Source organism: Rhododendron vialii, chromosome 11a (genome assembly GCF_030253575.1).
Source record: "Rhododendron vialii isolate Sample 1 chromosome 11a, ASM3025357v1".
Lineage (NCBI taxonomy): Eukaryota > Viridiplantae > Streptophyta > Magnoliopsida > Ericales > Ericaceae > Rhododendron > Rhododendron vialii.
The window spans coordinates 20,892,385-20,905,218 of record NC_080567.1 but is presented as its reverse complement, the minus strand read 5'-3'; the positions used below and the strand labels follow the sequence as shown (position 1 = coordinate 20,905,218).

The 12,834-nt window shown below is 39.7% G+C and overlaps 1 protein-coding gene across 1 annotated transcript; it reads right to left on the bottom strand.

Moving 5' to 3' along the window:
• Positions 1-11,311: 11,311 nt before the first annotated feature.
• LOC131306982 (uncharacterized) lies at positions 11,312-12,274 on the bottom strand. The gene is made up of 2 exons (XM_058333416.1): positions 11,589-12,274; positions 11,312-11,507 (listed from the first exon to the last, which is right to left on the bottom strand). Exons 1-2 carry the CDS (start codon positions 12,272-12,274, stop codon positions 11,312-11,314), a joined length of 882 nt encoding a protein of 293 aa, XP_058189399.1.
• Between the last annotated feature and the right edge of the window lie 560 nt (positions 12,275-12,834).

Genomic DNA, 12,834 nt, shown 5'->3' with positions numbered 1-12,834 from the left:
AAACATGTGGAAAGCTGCAAGAAACAACAACAGTAAAACAACACCAATTGAAGCAACCATCAGCACCAGAAAACAGAAAACCAGAAACAGAACAACACCAAAGTACCAGATAATAAGGACTATATTTTAATAAATGACATCAACCAATTTCCTCCTTCAGTAGTATTGTACTCGGAAAAAAAATACCTGATGTCAACCAGAAAATAAGTTAACAGATCATGCTATACTAAGGACTATGTTTTGAAAGGAAATTGAAAGTGATGGATAATTCTTAGCTATCACAACATCCAGAAAAAGTTAATACCTAATGAAATACTGAGTAAGGACTAAATTTTGAAGCTCATCAACTGATCAAAGAGATAAAGTCATTTTTTTTCCCACCGAATCAAAATGAAATGAAAATAGTCATACTTAATCCTTACAAATATGGGAATAGTGTAGGAATTTAGGATTATCACTTAAGATTCTACATGATCCTCAAGATTAGTATAGGATGAATTAATAAGACAGAGATGAATGTTCTAATACCATTTGAGGTACAAATATGCAAAACTCATAATGAAAAAGGAAGTGCCCAAACATGCCCTGGTCCTTTTATTTGTTTGTTTATGTTTATGTCTTGGGGGAATAATAATCTTCCTTATTGTTCCGCACATCATGCGATACACATCTAAACATGAGTGTGTAAGGTACCAACTATTTGACTACCCACAAGAGATAATGGTGCAGAATAAGATATATGCATTTAGCAAACAATAGAACTAACCAATTGAACAAAATCGTAGAACACAATTCACCCCTACAGGCGATACTTATATATTTGTTCAAGGAGAAGGTCTGAAAACATGCAGAAATGGTAGTCGTTTTGAAGTGGGAAGCTAAATGGCAATGCAATAAGTGCCCTCCTTTACAAGACTCCAAAGGGTGGATAGAGTTGGACCAATCATCTCACTTCATCTGGAAAGTTTGAATACCCTTATATCAGGATGAGATGTAGCACAAATTAATGGGACTCTAGTGGTAGATTGTTTTTAATCCAAATGCACTTCAATTGAAAATCTCATTAGTCGTCCTACGAATTTGGTTCCGTTCAAATTCTTGGTGGATCCACAATTTTAAGACATCAATTTGACTTACATGTATTCATAGGCAAAACACGTTCTCTATTGCTCAAATTATCAAAATCACCAGAGGCGAACATAGCTGGTCCAAGACAAAAGTGACGTGCATGTGTTGCAGGATTGCTGCCATTAGCATTCTCCAATAAAATTTTGTTGTCTGAACAACATTCCTCAACAACAGCTTCAATGTCCTCAATTGAGAATGAGACTTCCAGCTCCAATTTGCTAGTTTCTGAAATTCGTCTTTGAAATACACCACCCAGGTCAGGTATTCTCCAAACCTGCCCCTTAAATATGTTCTAAAAATGTTGGACGGCATACCGTCTAAGTTGGCCTGGATCATCATACACCATCTCTTCAGATTCAATAGAGCCAAGCAAATTCCTTCTAAATCTGTTCTTGGCCACAGGTTGAAAGTATTTTGTGTTCTATCAGCAAGCCTCAACCAGTTACTTCTAGACTGTTGTCTCCAAAAACTTTCCCCCACTTTATCCACTGCCCAGAAGTCCCGCTTGCACTTGTCTCTCTCAAATTTTCTCCTACAGTTGAAGGTCTCAATTCTGCAATCAAACCAAATTGGTTTAAGCTGGCCATCAATGTTTCCCTTTTAGTTGTGAAGTTTCCAAACTCTGATACATTCCACACCTTCAGTCTTGATTTCACCTCCTTTAACTTCTTCACTGCCAAATACCAAGCCTCCTTCACAATCTGCATGCATCTAGGATGAGAGAGCCAAGCATTCACAAGTTGAATGGCTTAGGAACCCAAGCAACCCACCACCCCCGAAGACCGCGTTAAATTGATCCAGCCATTGTTGAGACTTGAGATAGTAAGAACCTGTCTAGTCTGCTCTGGAACTTCTCCTATCACATGTGGTGTGTCCAAATCCTTTTATAGTGCTCAGAGGAACCACTAATCCCGGTTGGAGAAAAGTCTTCAGGAGACTAAATTGTGCCATTTTCATTTTAGAGAAAGTTGACCTCATACCGAAAACAAGGTAAGTGATACACTTGTGTTGCGGGCACCCACATTGCTGCTATTAGCATTCTCCTATAAAATTTTGTTATTAATGTTTTTCTAAGTCATTGATAATGCAAGTTGAATACCCAGTACATTAAATAAACTTATTCTGTCCTACTGACATAAAATATAGGAAGCTGAAAACCCAATTGAGTGAAGACAAAAAAAGCACTCTCTTGAATCTAGGCAGCATTGTTTGTTGTCCTCTAAAAGAAAGTGGAGTCCTAGTCATTAGTATTGGCAAAAGTTGTTTCTACCTCTTATTTCTAGTTCATTTCTTGTTTTGGCAACAAAAAACCTGCTGATTCTATGTTCTAAATCAATGATTCAATAGGGCCATCTTCTTATACAACTTGAGACTTATTTATCAGAATGTCATGACATCAATTTCCTCTCAGGAATTAAATCAAACAAGTGGTAGGATGAAAGAATTGTCTTCTCTAAAGAATATCCGTGACCAATAATGAGAAAGGATGTAATTGCACTTGCCCAAAAAACAAGCAAACACAAATAATCTCACAAACCATGAACTGTGAAAGAATATCACAACGTGAAGATTGAATATAGCTATAAAAAGTAGGGACATGTGCATCATGAAATTTGAGCTCAACAAGTAAAGATCGCATGTGGAGACAAAAAATTATGGAAATAAAAAAATTGCCCATTACCTGTGGAGAAGAAGATTTGGGATGAATATCCAGAAGTGTCTAGCTTGTTTTTTCTCGCGAATACTCCAACAAACATGAAGGAAGATATCAAAGCCATTTTCGGCGAATGAAGGAGATGGAGGGCAAAGAGAAATACTCAGGCCTAACAGCCTTTTGGGGGATCAAAGAAGGACTCAATGGCTTTTATTAGAGATTAAATCAGAGGGAAAATCCAAGCATGGACAAGCAAAAAAATCTATGCTCCAATTGATTCCCAGGTAGGCTTTAATCACTTCTAACTTTATCTTTGCAGTATGAAACTACAAATTAATTATTTCTTATTCGTTAATTCTTGAGGATGATTCTATATAAAATCTGAAAAGATTCACTACAACACTAATTTTGCACCCTCCGAATTAAAAATTTAATCTTCTCTTAAATACCCTCGTATAAATTCACACTTGAAAAATACATAATTAGTATCTATGTTCAACTAAAATCATCCTTATTCACTTATTCACGCATAAAAAAGCAGCCAGTGGGGATGGAGACGGAGCTAGAGGATTTGGGGTGGTTTGAGAGGTGGTGCCCGCTCCCTCCCAGCACCGCAAAGGATAATCCAACCTGAAAACGAGAGAGGATAGGATGAAATGAGAAAATCTCTGTTATGGTGTAGGCTATGGAAGTTCGGAGCTGAAATGTGGGAGTTTGGGTTCCTGTGATTAACAATCAGAGGAGAAATAATGGGGGGTTAGGGAGTTCTAATCGACCTTTGTTCGCTCTTTTCATTGACAACTTGACAGAGGAGGGTGATCAAGGTTGGCTCAGGAAAACTTTCTCTAATTACGGCGTTGTCAAAGATGCTTTCATTCCCCATCGAAAAATGATTGGCTCTTATGCAGTGCAGTGGGGTTGCTTCACAAACCGATTCCTTAGAAGACTTTAAACAGGAATTCCATAAAGAGCAGGGGCCAAATGCCATTGATATGGGTGGAATAACAATCCCCTTTTACCAACCCTAATGGGGATATGAGGAATGTTTCAATCAAAGAGCAATGGCTCAAAAGGTGGTTTGATTCGGTAAAGCCTTTGGAATGGAGATGCGGCGAGTTTGGAAAGGTTAGCTTGGATCAACTGTTTTGGAATCCCTCTTAATTCTTGGTGCATGAGTACTTTCAAAAGGATGGGAAATTTAGGGTCATCACATTTCAGTGAAGGAAGATACCGCGAATTACAATTCTTTTGTCAAAGGGAGGTTATTGATTGTCAATAGAAACGTCCAGCCTTCAAAGCTCTTTTATCTTATATAGATGATGGAGGTTAATCCATCAGATCCAATGGTGCGAGTGTTAGTTAGGCCCACCTGTGAAATAGTCATCCTCGGGAAACCACACGAAAAACGGGTAGAACACCAGGTAGAGAGACTCAATCCTGCTAGTTTGATACCTCACTGCTTCTATCTCTCTATCTCACAGGCCTATGACAGGCAAGACTAAACAAACCTTCATTCACTCGACTTGGTCAATCCATTCCTCTCAGGCCGGTGAGCCAATTAAGTGTTTCAGGTACGACAAGTCCATTCAATGATCATTCTTCCCATTACAATAGGCCCCGACATGAGAATTTCAATAGGGAAGGTGACGGCAGTGAATGAGAAAGATCGAATCTCAGGCTAGGTTGTAAGCGTAAGCTAAGTTTATCATTTGATCACTTGTTTGAGGCGGTTGTACCATCCCATTGGTCAAAGAAATGAGAATAATCAGCACGAAAATAGGCGCTTTAACAACATTCGAATAGAACGAATTGTTTCTCACTTAAGGCCGGTTTAAAGCGAGGGCTATCAACCGGATGCTAGCTTCAGGTTGCTTTTCCTTCGCACAGAAGAAGAAGTTCCATCCTCCTCTCTCTGCTCCAGCCAGTGATCCACTTCAAATAGAATTCAACGTTGTGCGCTAGGTTTCAAGGTCAGATAGGGCTTTGAAGATAGGGGTTGGCAGATAGAGAAACAATTCCCGATCTCCTATAGTAATAGTGATTCCGTCAAGATATCGAGTAGTTCACATAGATTGATCATAGGCCTGCCTGTGCCTTCAGGCGAGAAAGAGTAGAAAGATAGGTTTTCCATCGATTAGTCAAGCAAAGCTAATCGAAGTGAAGGTATTCATTCAAGCAGTAATGGCATACCGATACAAAAAGATCTCCTTCCGACGGAGCAGATAGAGAAAATAAGGTTATTCCCGGGCGAAAGCTTATTAGCTTATTATGTCTATTCCTCTTCTTCGATAGCTTTGCAGAGGAGAAAGGCTGATCTTCTTATCCCCTTACCTGTCTTTGACTGAAGTCGGGCATTTCCTTCTCTTCTTTGATCGTCGTTGCTCACGAGCCAGTTAAGATAGAATATTTTATATGAATAGGAGTCAGTGTTCAAGGTAGAAGAAGAAAAGAAGTCAAGCAGTCAAGGCAGGACGGAGTGAACCAATCTCAGTCAACGGGACTCACAACGATCCAATAGAACGAGAAATTGTTAGTTTGGTAAGCTGGTATAGAATCATCAAATCTTGGAAGGAGGGGGACTCTTCTTTCTTCCACTGTCGGATTCGGTGCTGTAGAGGAACTGTTTCAACGATTGAGATATGGTATCGACCTGTACGATCAGTCTGCTTCTCCTATTTTGAGATATGGTATCGACCAGGTATTTACATATTATATACACATTTTTTCACTCATGCCCTCCTAGAAAAGATTTTTCACCTTTCTTGACTAGAAAAAATGGGCTTGTCTGGATGAATGCTATGTCGGAAGCCATGATTACATAGTAACTTCCGCCCACAGTGCTGTTACGATGGCAGGTCACCGGGAGTGAAGTCAACTCGGCTCGTGATGTAGCATTCATTTGGACCATTCGACGTTTGATTCTTTCTATCAGGGATACCGATGGCTCTGTGAGAGGGCAAAACTACCAAGGTGGTTTCCCATGACGGGTTACCCGGTTCAAGGCTTTGTCTTACTAGATCATCTATTGGTAGCAATGATCGAGAGATCAGGCGTAGAATGCATCAGGATGGGAACGAGTGTTTATTATTATTTCGAATATGACAGCATGTCTTTGTTAATAGAATGTAATGTATTGAATTCTCAATAATGTCTTTCTAGCGGAAGTATTCACGTAGGTCGCTTCTATAGCTCAATCCAAGAGTAATCAATGGAGATAGAGTCCAGCGATTCAAGCAACGCTTCTAAGGAGAGCGGGGCAAGCAAGAAAGCTGGCAAAGTCATTGAGCCTATTCTATTCCGAAAGTTCCACACATAGAATGCCGTCGGCTCTCCTACTTTCGCTGCTACAATTGCTTTAGCGCGAGCAGCAAGGAAAGGGCAGTTAGTGCGAAAAAGGAAGGTCATGACAGAAGGGAGATAGACCTCCTATAAACATGACTCTCTTTTGAGGTAACTTGCTGGCTCTGATATGATTAGTTTCATGGGCTAGTAAGATCACAATTGAGGTGAGGTTGCGAAGTAAATCTTTCACTATTCAGGAGTAAGGGAAATAAAATGTGATCTAAGCAAGACGCCCTAGAATTCAATTTCATTCCGTAGGGAAGGAGAACCTACTGAATAAGTCTCTAATCAATCGTAGGCGGGTGAGAAACTTATTGGATTTTCCTGTTTAATTTAGTGTTCATTGTCGAATCGGACGCTTAACCCCCGCCCCGAACTATGGGGGAAGTCACACTTTCACTTCCTACCGGCCTCACATCGATCGTTCTGTCCACTGAACTCATCAATCAACCTTGACCTTGACTCTCACTACAGACTCCAACTCTATCTGTTAGAAGTTTCAGGCTGAGGTGAGCTACTTCTTTTCTTTCTTTTTTGAGCTCTCACCTTGAGCCGATCTTATTCAATGGATTGTGACTTCTCAGCTTGAGCTTTCGATCGAATTTCCATTGATGGACTAGTGGACTCATTGGACTCTTCTATCTAAGCTTGAGCCCGAAGCGAGTTAAACTCGTCCTTCATTTCATACCTCAGTTCGGTGCCTATGGGTTCTAGCCCCATGACCTTTCTGTATTCGATTCAATCTTGTTTTCGTCTTGAATAGTGTTGGAAATTTATTATTTTAATATTAAATTTATGTACATTTTTTGGTGCTAGACTTTACGAGTCACGTGTATATCCGTGTGAGAGGGTCTTATTCTAGCGGTTGTTTGAATATCTAAGAGCAATCTAGAAGGAGCATATCTTTCATGTTTATCCATATCTAAGTAAATCTAGATAAAATCTAGAGCATATCTTTCATATCTATCCATATCTAGAGCAAATCTATCCATATCTAAGTGGATTTAGTCATTAATGAATATATATGATATCACGCCCTCGATTTTTAACAAAAAAAATCAGTACTTTTCATAATTTAAGAATCCTCACAAATACCCGCCGAATACCCCAAAGGAGATTTTCTATTTCCACGTGATCAAAGTACATGTCCTGTTCCAAGTATTTCAGAAGGTTAAAACCTTGACACACTGGCCCAAATATAACTTTGTTACCATTAAAGTTGAAAGCTAAGAAGTTTACATAAGTTTCAAGTCAAAAGAGTGATAATGAAGGTTACATCATATCTTCCCAAAACTAAATAAACAAGATGTTAAGTAACTACTCGATGTCAGCTTTCAAAATGATGAAGTCAAATGCATGGCAAACACTCCACATCAATGCCCTTGAGGTGTACCTGAAAATAATAATAGATTGAGCTACAAGCCCAGTAGAGAAATCTTTGCTCAAACTATATGCATATGAGGTAGATAATCCACCGAGATGAACATTTAAGAAACAAAGTATCGGATAGGATGAGAGGATATAATCGGACACCAATATCGTACCAAAAATCCAAGACTCAAAGAATACTTTGTTGTCGTTAGCTAATCCATCTAATCAATCATCAATCACATTTCCCCTTTGTATTTATTCGAAGTTTCATTTCGAACACTCCTACATTAAGTGCCTTGCATTCCGGGTCTTAAGGACCCCGTACATCTCCCATTGATCTCCAATATGGACTCAAGTAGCTTTTCCTCCATTAACATACCGAATAGTGAGCTAAGGAATTTTCCGGGTCTTAGGACCCATATGCCCACAATACATTTCCCGGTGCTCGTGACCCCGTACATCCATTTTACATCCCGGGTGCTCGTGACCCCGTACATGTGTTTTACATTCCGGGTGCTCGCGACCCCGTACATCTGTTTTAAGTTCCGGGTATCAAGACCCCGTATGCCAATTCCGATTCATTTGTATTGTATTCCGCCATAAGTGTTTTTAGGACTCTCGTTTGCAAGATGCAATTAATGAGGGACATTGATGTTTAGTAAATGGTTCACTCCTAACTCGCATTTCCATTCCGATCCCAAACTCGTTATCTAAACCCATTCCTTGCACTATATGGCATCACGTGTCAACTTATCACTTTTCGCTCATGATTTATTCACCATTTTATTCAACCATCAACCTTATCTTCACATACGCCATTTACGAGACCATATTATTCATGAGAAACGTACCACAATCCTCTTATAACAACCCGAATGCACAAAACAAAGAACAAGTATCATATTCATTTAGTTTAACACTTTTCTTTATCATAATGAGAGCCAAGAAGGGTGGGGACGAACAACGAATCGTTAGAACACGAGCAACAAGGTTTAGAGATGACTAGAATGTGATTGGGTAGTGTTAGAGGTGATCGGAGTCAATACCATCGACGAATGATATCAATAGAGTTCAATAACAGTTTTCTGAGTCATTGGTACCAATACCTCAAAAAGTAGGTATCGGTACCAAACTAATCCAGAGAGCAATCCGAGACCAAGGTATTGGTACCTCAAAAAGTAAGTATTGATACTAAGGTATTGATACCTCAAAAAGTAGGTATTGATACCAAACCAATCCAGAGAGCAATCTGAGATCAAGGTATTGGTACCTCAAAAAGTAGGTATTGATACCATTGCACCGCAGTGGGCAATTTGCAGAAAATTCAAGAACGAGCATAACTTCGAAATCCAACCAACTACAGCTCGAATTTAGCACACAATCAACTTATAAACATGTAGGGAGAGTAAGAAATCCCTACCTCGATTACCGAAGCCGAACCCAAAGAGATCAATCGAGCCCTAGAGCTTCAAACCTCGAAATCAAGCAAGAATACTCCTCTCCGAGCTTGCTCCAATGAAACCCAAGGTCGAAAGCCCATGAGGATGATGATTTGGTGAAGGATCTTGGTGGGTTTTAAACTTGGAGTGGAGTTTTTGAGTGAGAGGATGAGAGAGAGAGGAGAGGGCCGATAGAGAGAGAGGCGTGAGAGATGAGAGAGAGTGAGATGGGGGATTTTGATCATATACACACACACCCATCTATATATACTAGCACCCAATCAAATTACACTCACACTCACTCAACTTTACAATATTATCACATTGGCCCCAAATCAAATAAATTCAACAAATCTCATAGTTTTCTCAATTTCAAATATCTAATATACCTCTAAAACTTTCTGAAATTATGGGTCCTTACATCCTACCCTCCTTAAAGAAATTTCGTCCTCGAAATTTGATAAACCGAATCTAATCAAGGCATGCGACATATAGATACACGACACCACAATAACCAACATTATGCAACAATTCCATAATCATAAAACCAACGTCAAAACTCGATCAATCAACCGAAATAAATACAAATACTTCCTTCTAACCTCGTCTTCACTTTTCCACGTAAACTCGCACTAAAGATACAATCTTACACTTCAAAACTTGACCAAGCGAATCTAGGATACGTATCGGTTCCTCACCATAGGACACGCCGGTTTCTATCTCAAGTTCGGACCGTTCTAACCTATGTAATGGATTTGATTTGTACCTTTTCAATATCCATACATAAAGCGAATCACAAATACCTGAAAGTTTCGGCGATAATGCCAAACGGTACTTAATTTCCAAGCTCTCCTTTTTATTGCAAAATTTCTATATACGATTATCTATCCATGCATAATGATCTTGCCTCTAAATGTAACCTGATAGTCCAGTTGACTTCCCGTGATTTCTATTTAGAAGGTGCGGTGATCAATCGCCTCTTCCAACTGGATTTCTTCGATTGTCGCCTGGGTATCCGAAAGACACGCACCATATCCGATACATAACCTATCTTTCTAGCGATATAAGCTCCCCTTTTTCTGCCTCAAACAAGATGAACCTCAACGCAGCGATACTCTACGAAATATGTGAGTTCTCTCACTTTGAGTGACAATGGGTGACAACAACAATCAATACAATCCTTTGGTTATCTCAACGAAACAAGCGGACTCCAAAACTCAAACAACACCAATCGAAAACTCAAGAAGCAGGACGAGATATCCAGAGTTTTAAGAACACATGAGATTTTCAAAGTGGTTACAAACCCAATGCACCAACTCATAGCAAACCCAAGAATCTAGGAAAGGTTAACTTCAATTTCCCTATTACTCCACAAGTCTTGGAAACGAGTGCATAAGTTTTGGCAAAGAGTATTCTAATATAGATGACAAGTACAATGCAAAAGATAGGACCAACACTGACAGACAAATGCACCACCAAACTTAGACTAATATCAGAAGGTGCAAGACTCTTAATAGGGAACAAAACAATATAGAATAAACCATGTCCCTTCAAGGTTGAGGACTACATCGATATTTTTTTTTTAAAACACCTAAGAGAGAGAGACCACCGTCGCAACAAGATTTGAATTTGACAACACAAAAGAACACAATGTCATGGAAGATGACACTGCCAACTTGGCCTAGATTTGATAGAAACCACAACAGCAAAGATAAGGTGAATAGCAATAGCAAACCAAGAACTTTGTAACCATAGCAATGGAATTCCAAATTGGCTAGCGAGATTTTATACCATGAATCGTAACGTAAGGAGTAGATCAAGAGTGTGAGACAAAATCATAACAAGGATCCGTATAGCATAAAGCAACACTAGAAATGATTGTGTGGTAATCGATGCAGGTGTCAAAATCTATTCAAGCCAATGAACAAACGACCTCAAGGATAATAAGTTCAAATACAAATTTCAATCAAGGTTCATTTCGACCATAGAGAAAAAAAAATGCAATAAAATAACAACTCGGATGGAGACACAACTGACATATAGCAAATAATCATTGATGTAACCAATCTTTTCTCTAGACAAGATCAAATCTCGCCTCACGCGAAACACGAAGGTCAAAGACAAAACGATCATCTGAAATAACCAGCTCATAGTCTCGGCAAACACAATCAGGAGGGGTTACTCAACACACAAGAATGGCCTAGGATTCCTTGGTGTTCAAATTCAAGTCAAATGAATGATGCAAATCATAGAGATGTGGCATGTTCTCGAATCAAAAGGATTTCTAGCAAAATGATTAATCGAGAGGGGATAAATTACCCTATACATCCGGTGTTTCTGGAGCCTGAGAAATGGTAGGACTCACTCCTCACTCAACTCATGACCCTTGACCCAATGTAGACTGGAACTGTGAATGATGTCGAACAAAACTCTGCCCAGGTCTCACTGAACTAGGCCCATTATGCTCTCCTACTTTCTGAGGGCATCTTCTTGCAAGATGATCAGGTGCGCCGCAAATGAAACATGTCTTCCGTTGTGTACACTGAGCACGAAAGTGACCCGGCTGACCACACCTGTGACACACAATTTAAGGTTTAACTAAAACTCCATGACTTCCCGATGAAGTAGGTGGCCCAAAACTCTGCTGAACTTGCAATGATTGGGGTGGATCCCGTTGTCTCTTCCTCCTTTGGCTCTCAGAACTTCCCGAAGGCAAACTTGCACTAACGATCGGTTGCCTAGGTTCCCACACTTCCACATTTCCCTGCACACCTATCGAAATCTCAACACTCCTCGCACACTCAACAATCTCAGAAAACTTCCCAATACGCTGACTTACTACCAACGGCTTAATAGACGATTGCAACCCCTTCTCAAAGCGCCTACACTTTCTTTCCTCTGTCGCCACTAATTCTGGAGCAAAACGTGATAGAGATTGAAATTTTATAGCATAATTAGAGACGGTCATATTTCCTTGCTCAAACTTCTCGAACTGTTCTCTAAGTTGCTCACGACATGTTTCTGGAAAATATTGGTTTTCGAAGAGTTCCTCGAACTCGGCCCAAGTTAGGTTTTCCTCATCCGGCTCATTCCCTTGATTCACCGCTCTAGCCATCCTTCTTGCGTCTCTTCTTACTCCTAAAATGGATTCCCACCACTCATTAGCCTCACCGATAAGTTGACAAGCTACTATACTCACCCGAAGGTCATCTTCTGTAATCTTAAGAGCGTTAAAAATTTTACGAATTTGTGAAAGCCAATGATCGGCCACAAGAGGATCACTACTGTCCCCATCAAACTGAGGTGGTTTCATACGACAAAACTCTCTCATTGCTTCCATGGCACTGTCATTCCTGTTAGCCTTAAGTGCTGGATTCAGAATGTTTGACTCTGCAAGTGCCGCTACAATTTCTCTAGCAAGTTGATTTTATCCTGTTCCCATTCTTGGATTTTCAATCCTACCCCGCCTATTTTCATGTCTCGGAGGCATCGTGCTACAAGAATTTTTAAACATGAAACAATTAACAACAACAACTACAGCTCCATCGAGAGATTAAGTCTCTAACTTTCCTCACACGTGTCATCAACACCATAATAGTCTATGTTATCGTAAATGCAATGTCACATAGTTCCATGGATGATAATCACACAAGCACACATATGTCATGTAAAAATATGCAATGAGTTTTGAACCCATAAGGCTAAGTCTCCCCACGGTCCCTAGGTATTCTAAACCTAGGCTCTGATACCAAGTTGTCACACCCTCGATTTTTAACAAAAAAATCAGTACTTTTCATAATTTAAGAATCCTCACAAATACCCGCCGAATACCCCAAAGGAGATTTTCTATTTCCACATGATCAAAGTACATGTCCTGTTCCAAGTATTTCAGAAGGTTAT

What these genes read in the sequence shown, in the direction of transcription:
- LOC131306982 (XM_058333416.1), bottom strand. Translation starts at nt 12,274, where the DNA reads ATGGAAGCAATGAGAGAGTTTTGTCGTATGAAACCACCTCAGTTTGAT. An exon ending in CGGGATCCACCCCAATCATT is followed by an intron (nt 11,508 to 11,588) that starts GCAAGTTCAGCA and finishes TGTGTGTCACAG; the next exon opens with GTGTGGTCAGCCGGGTCACT.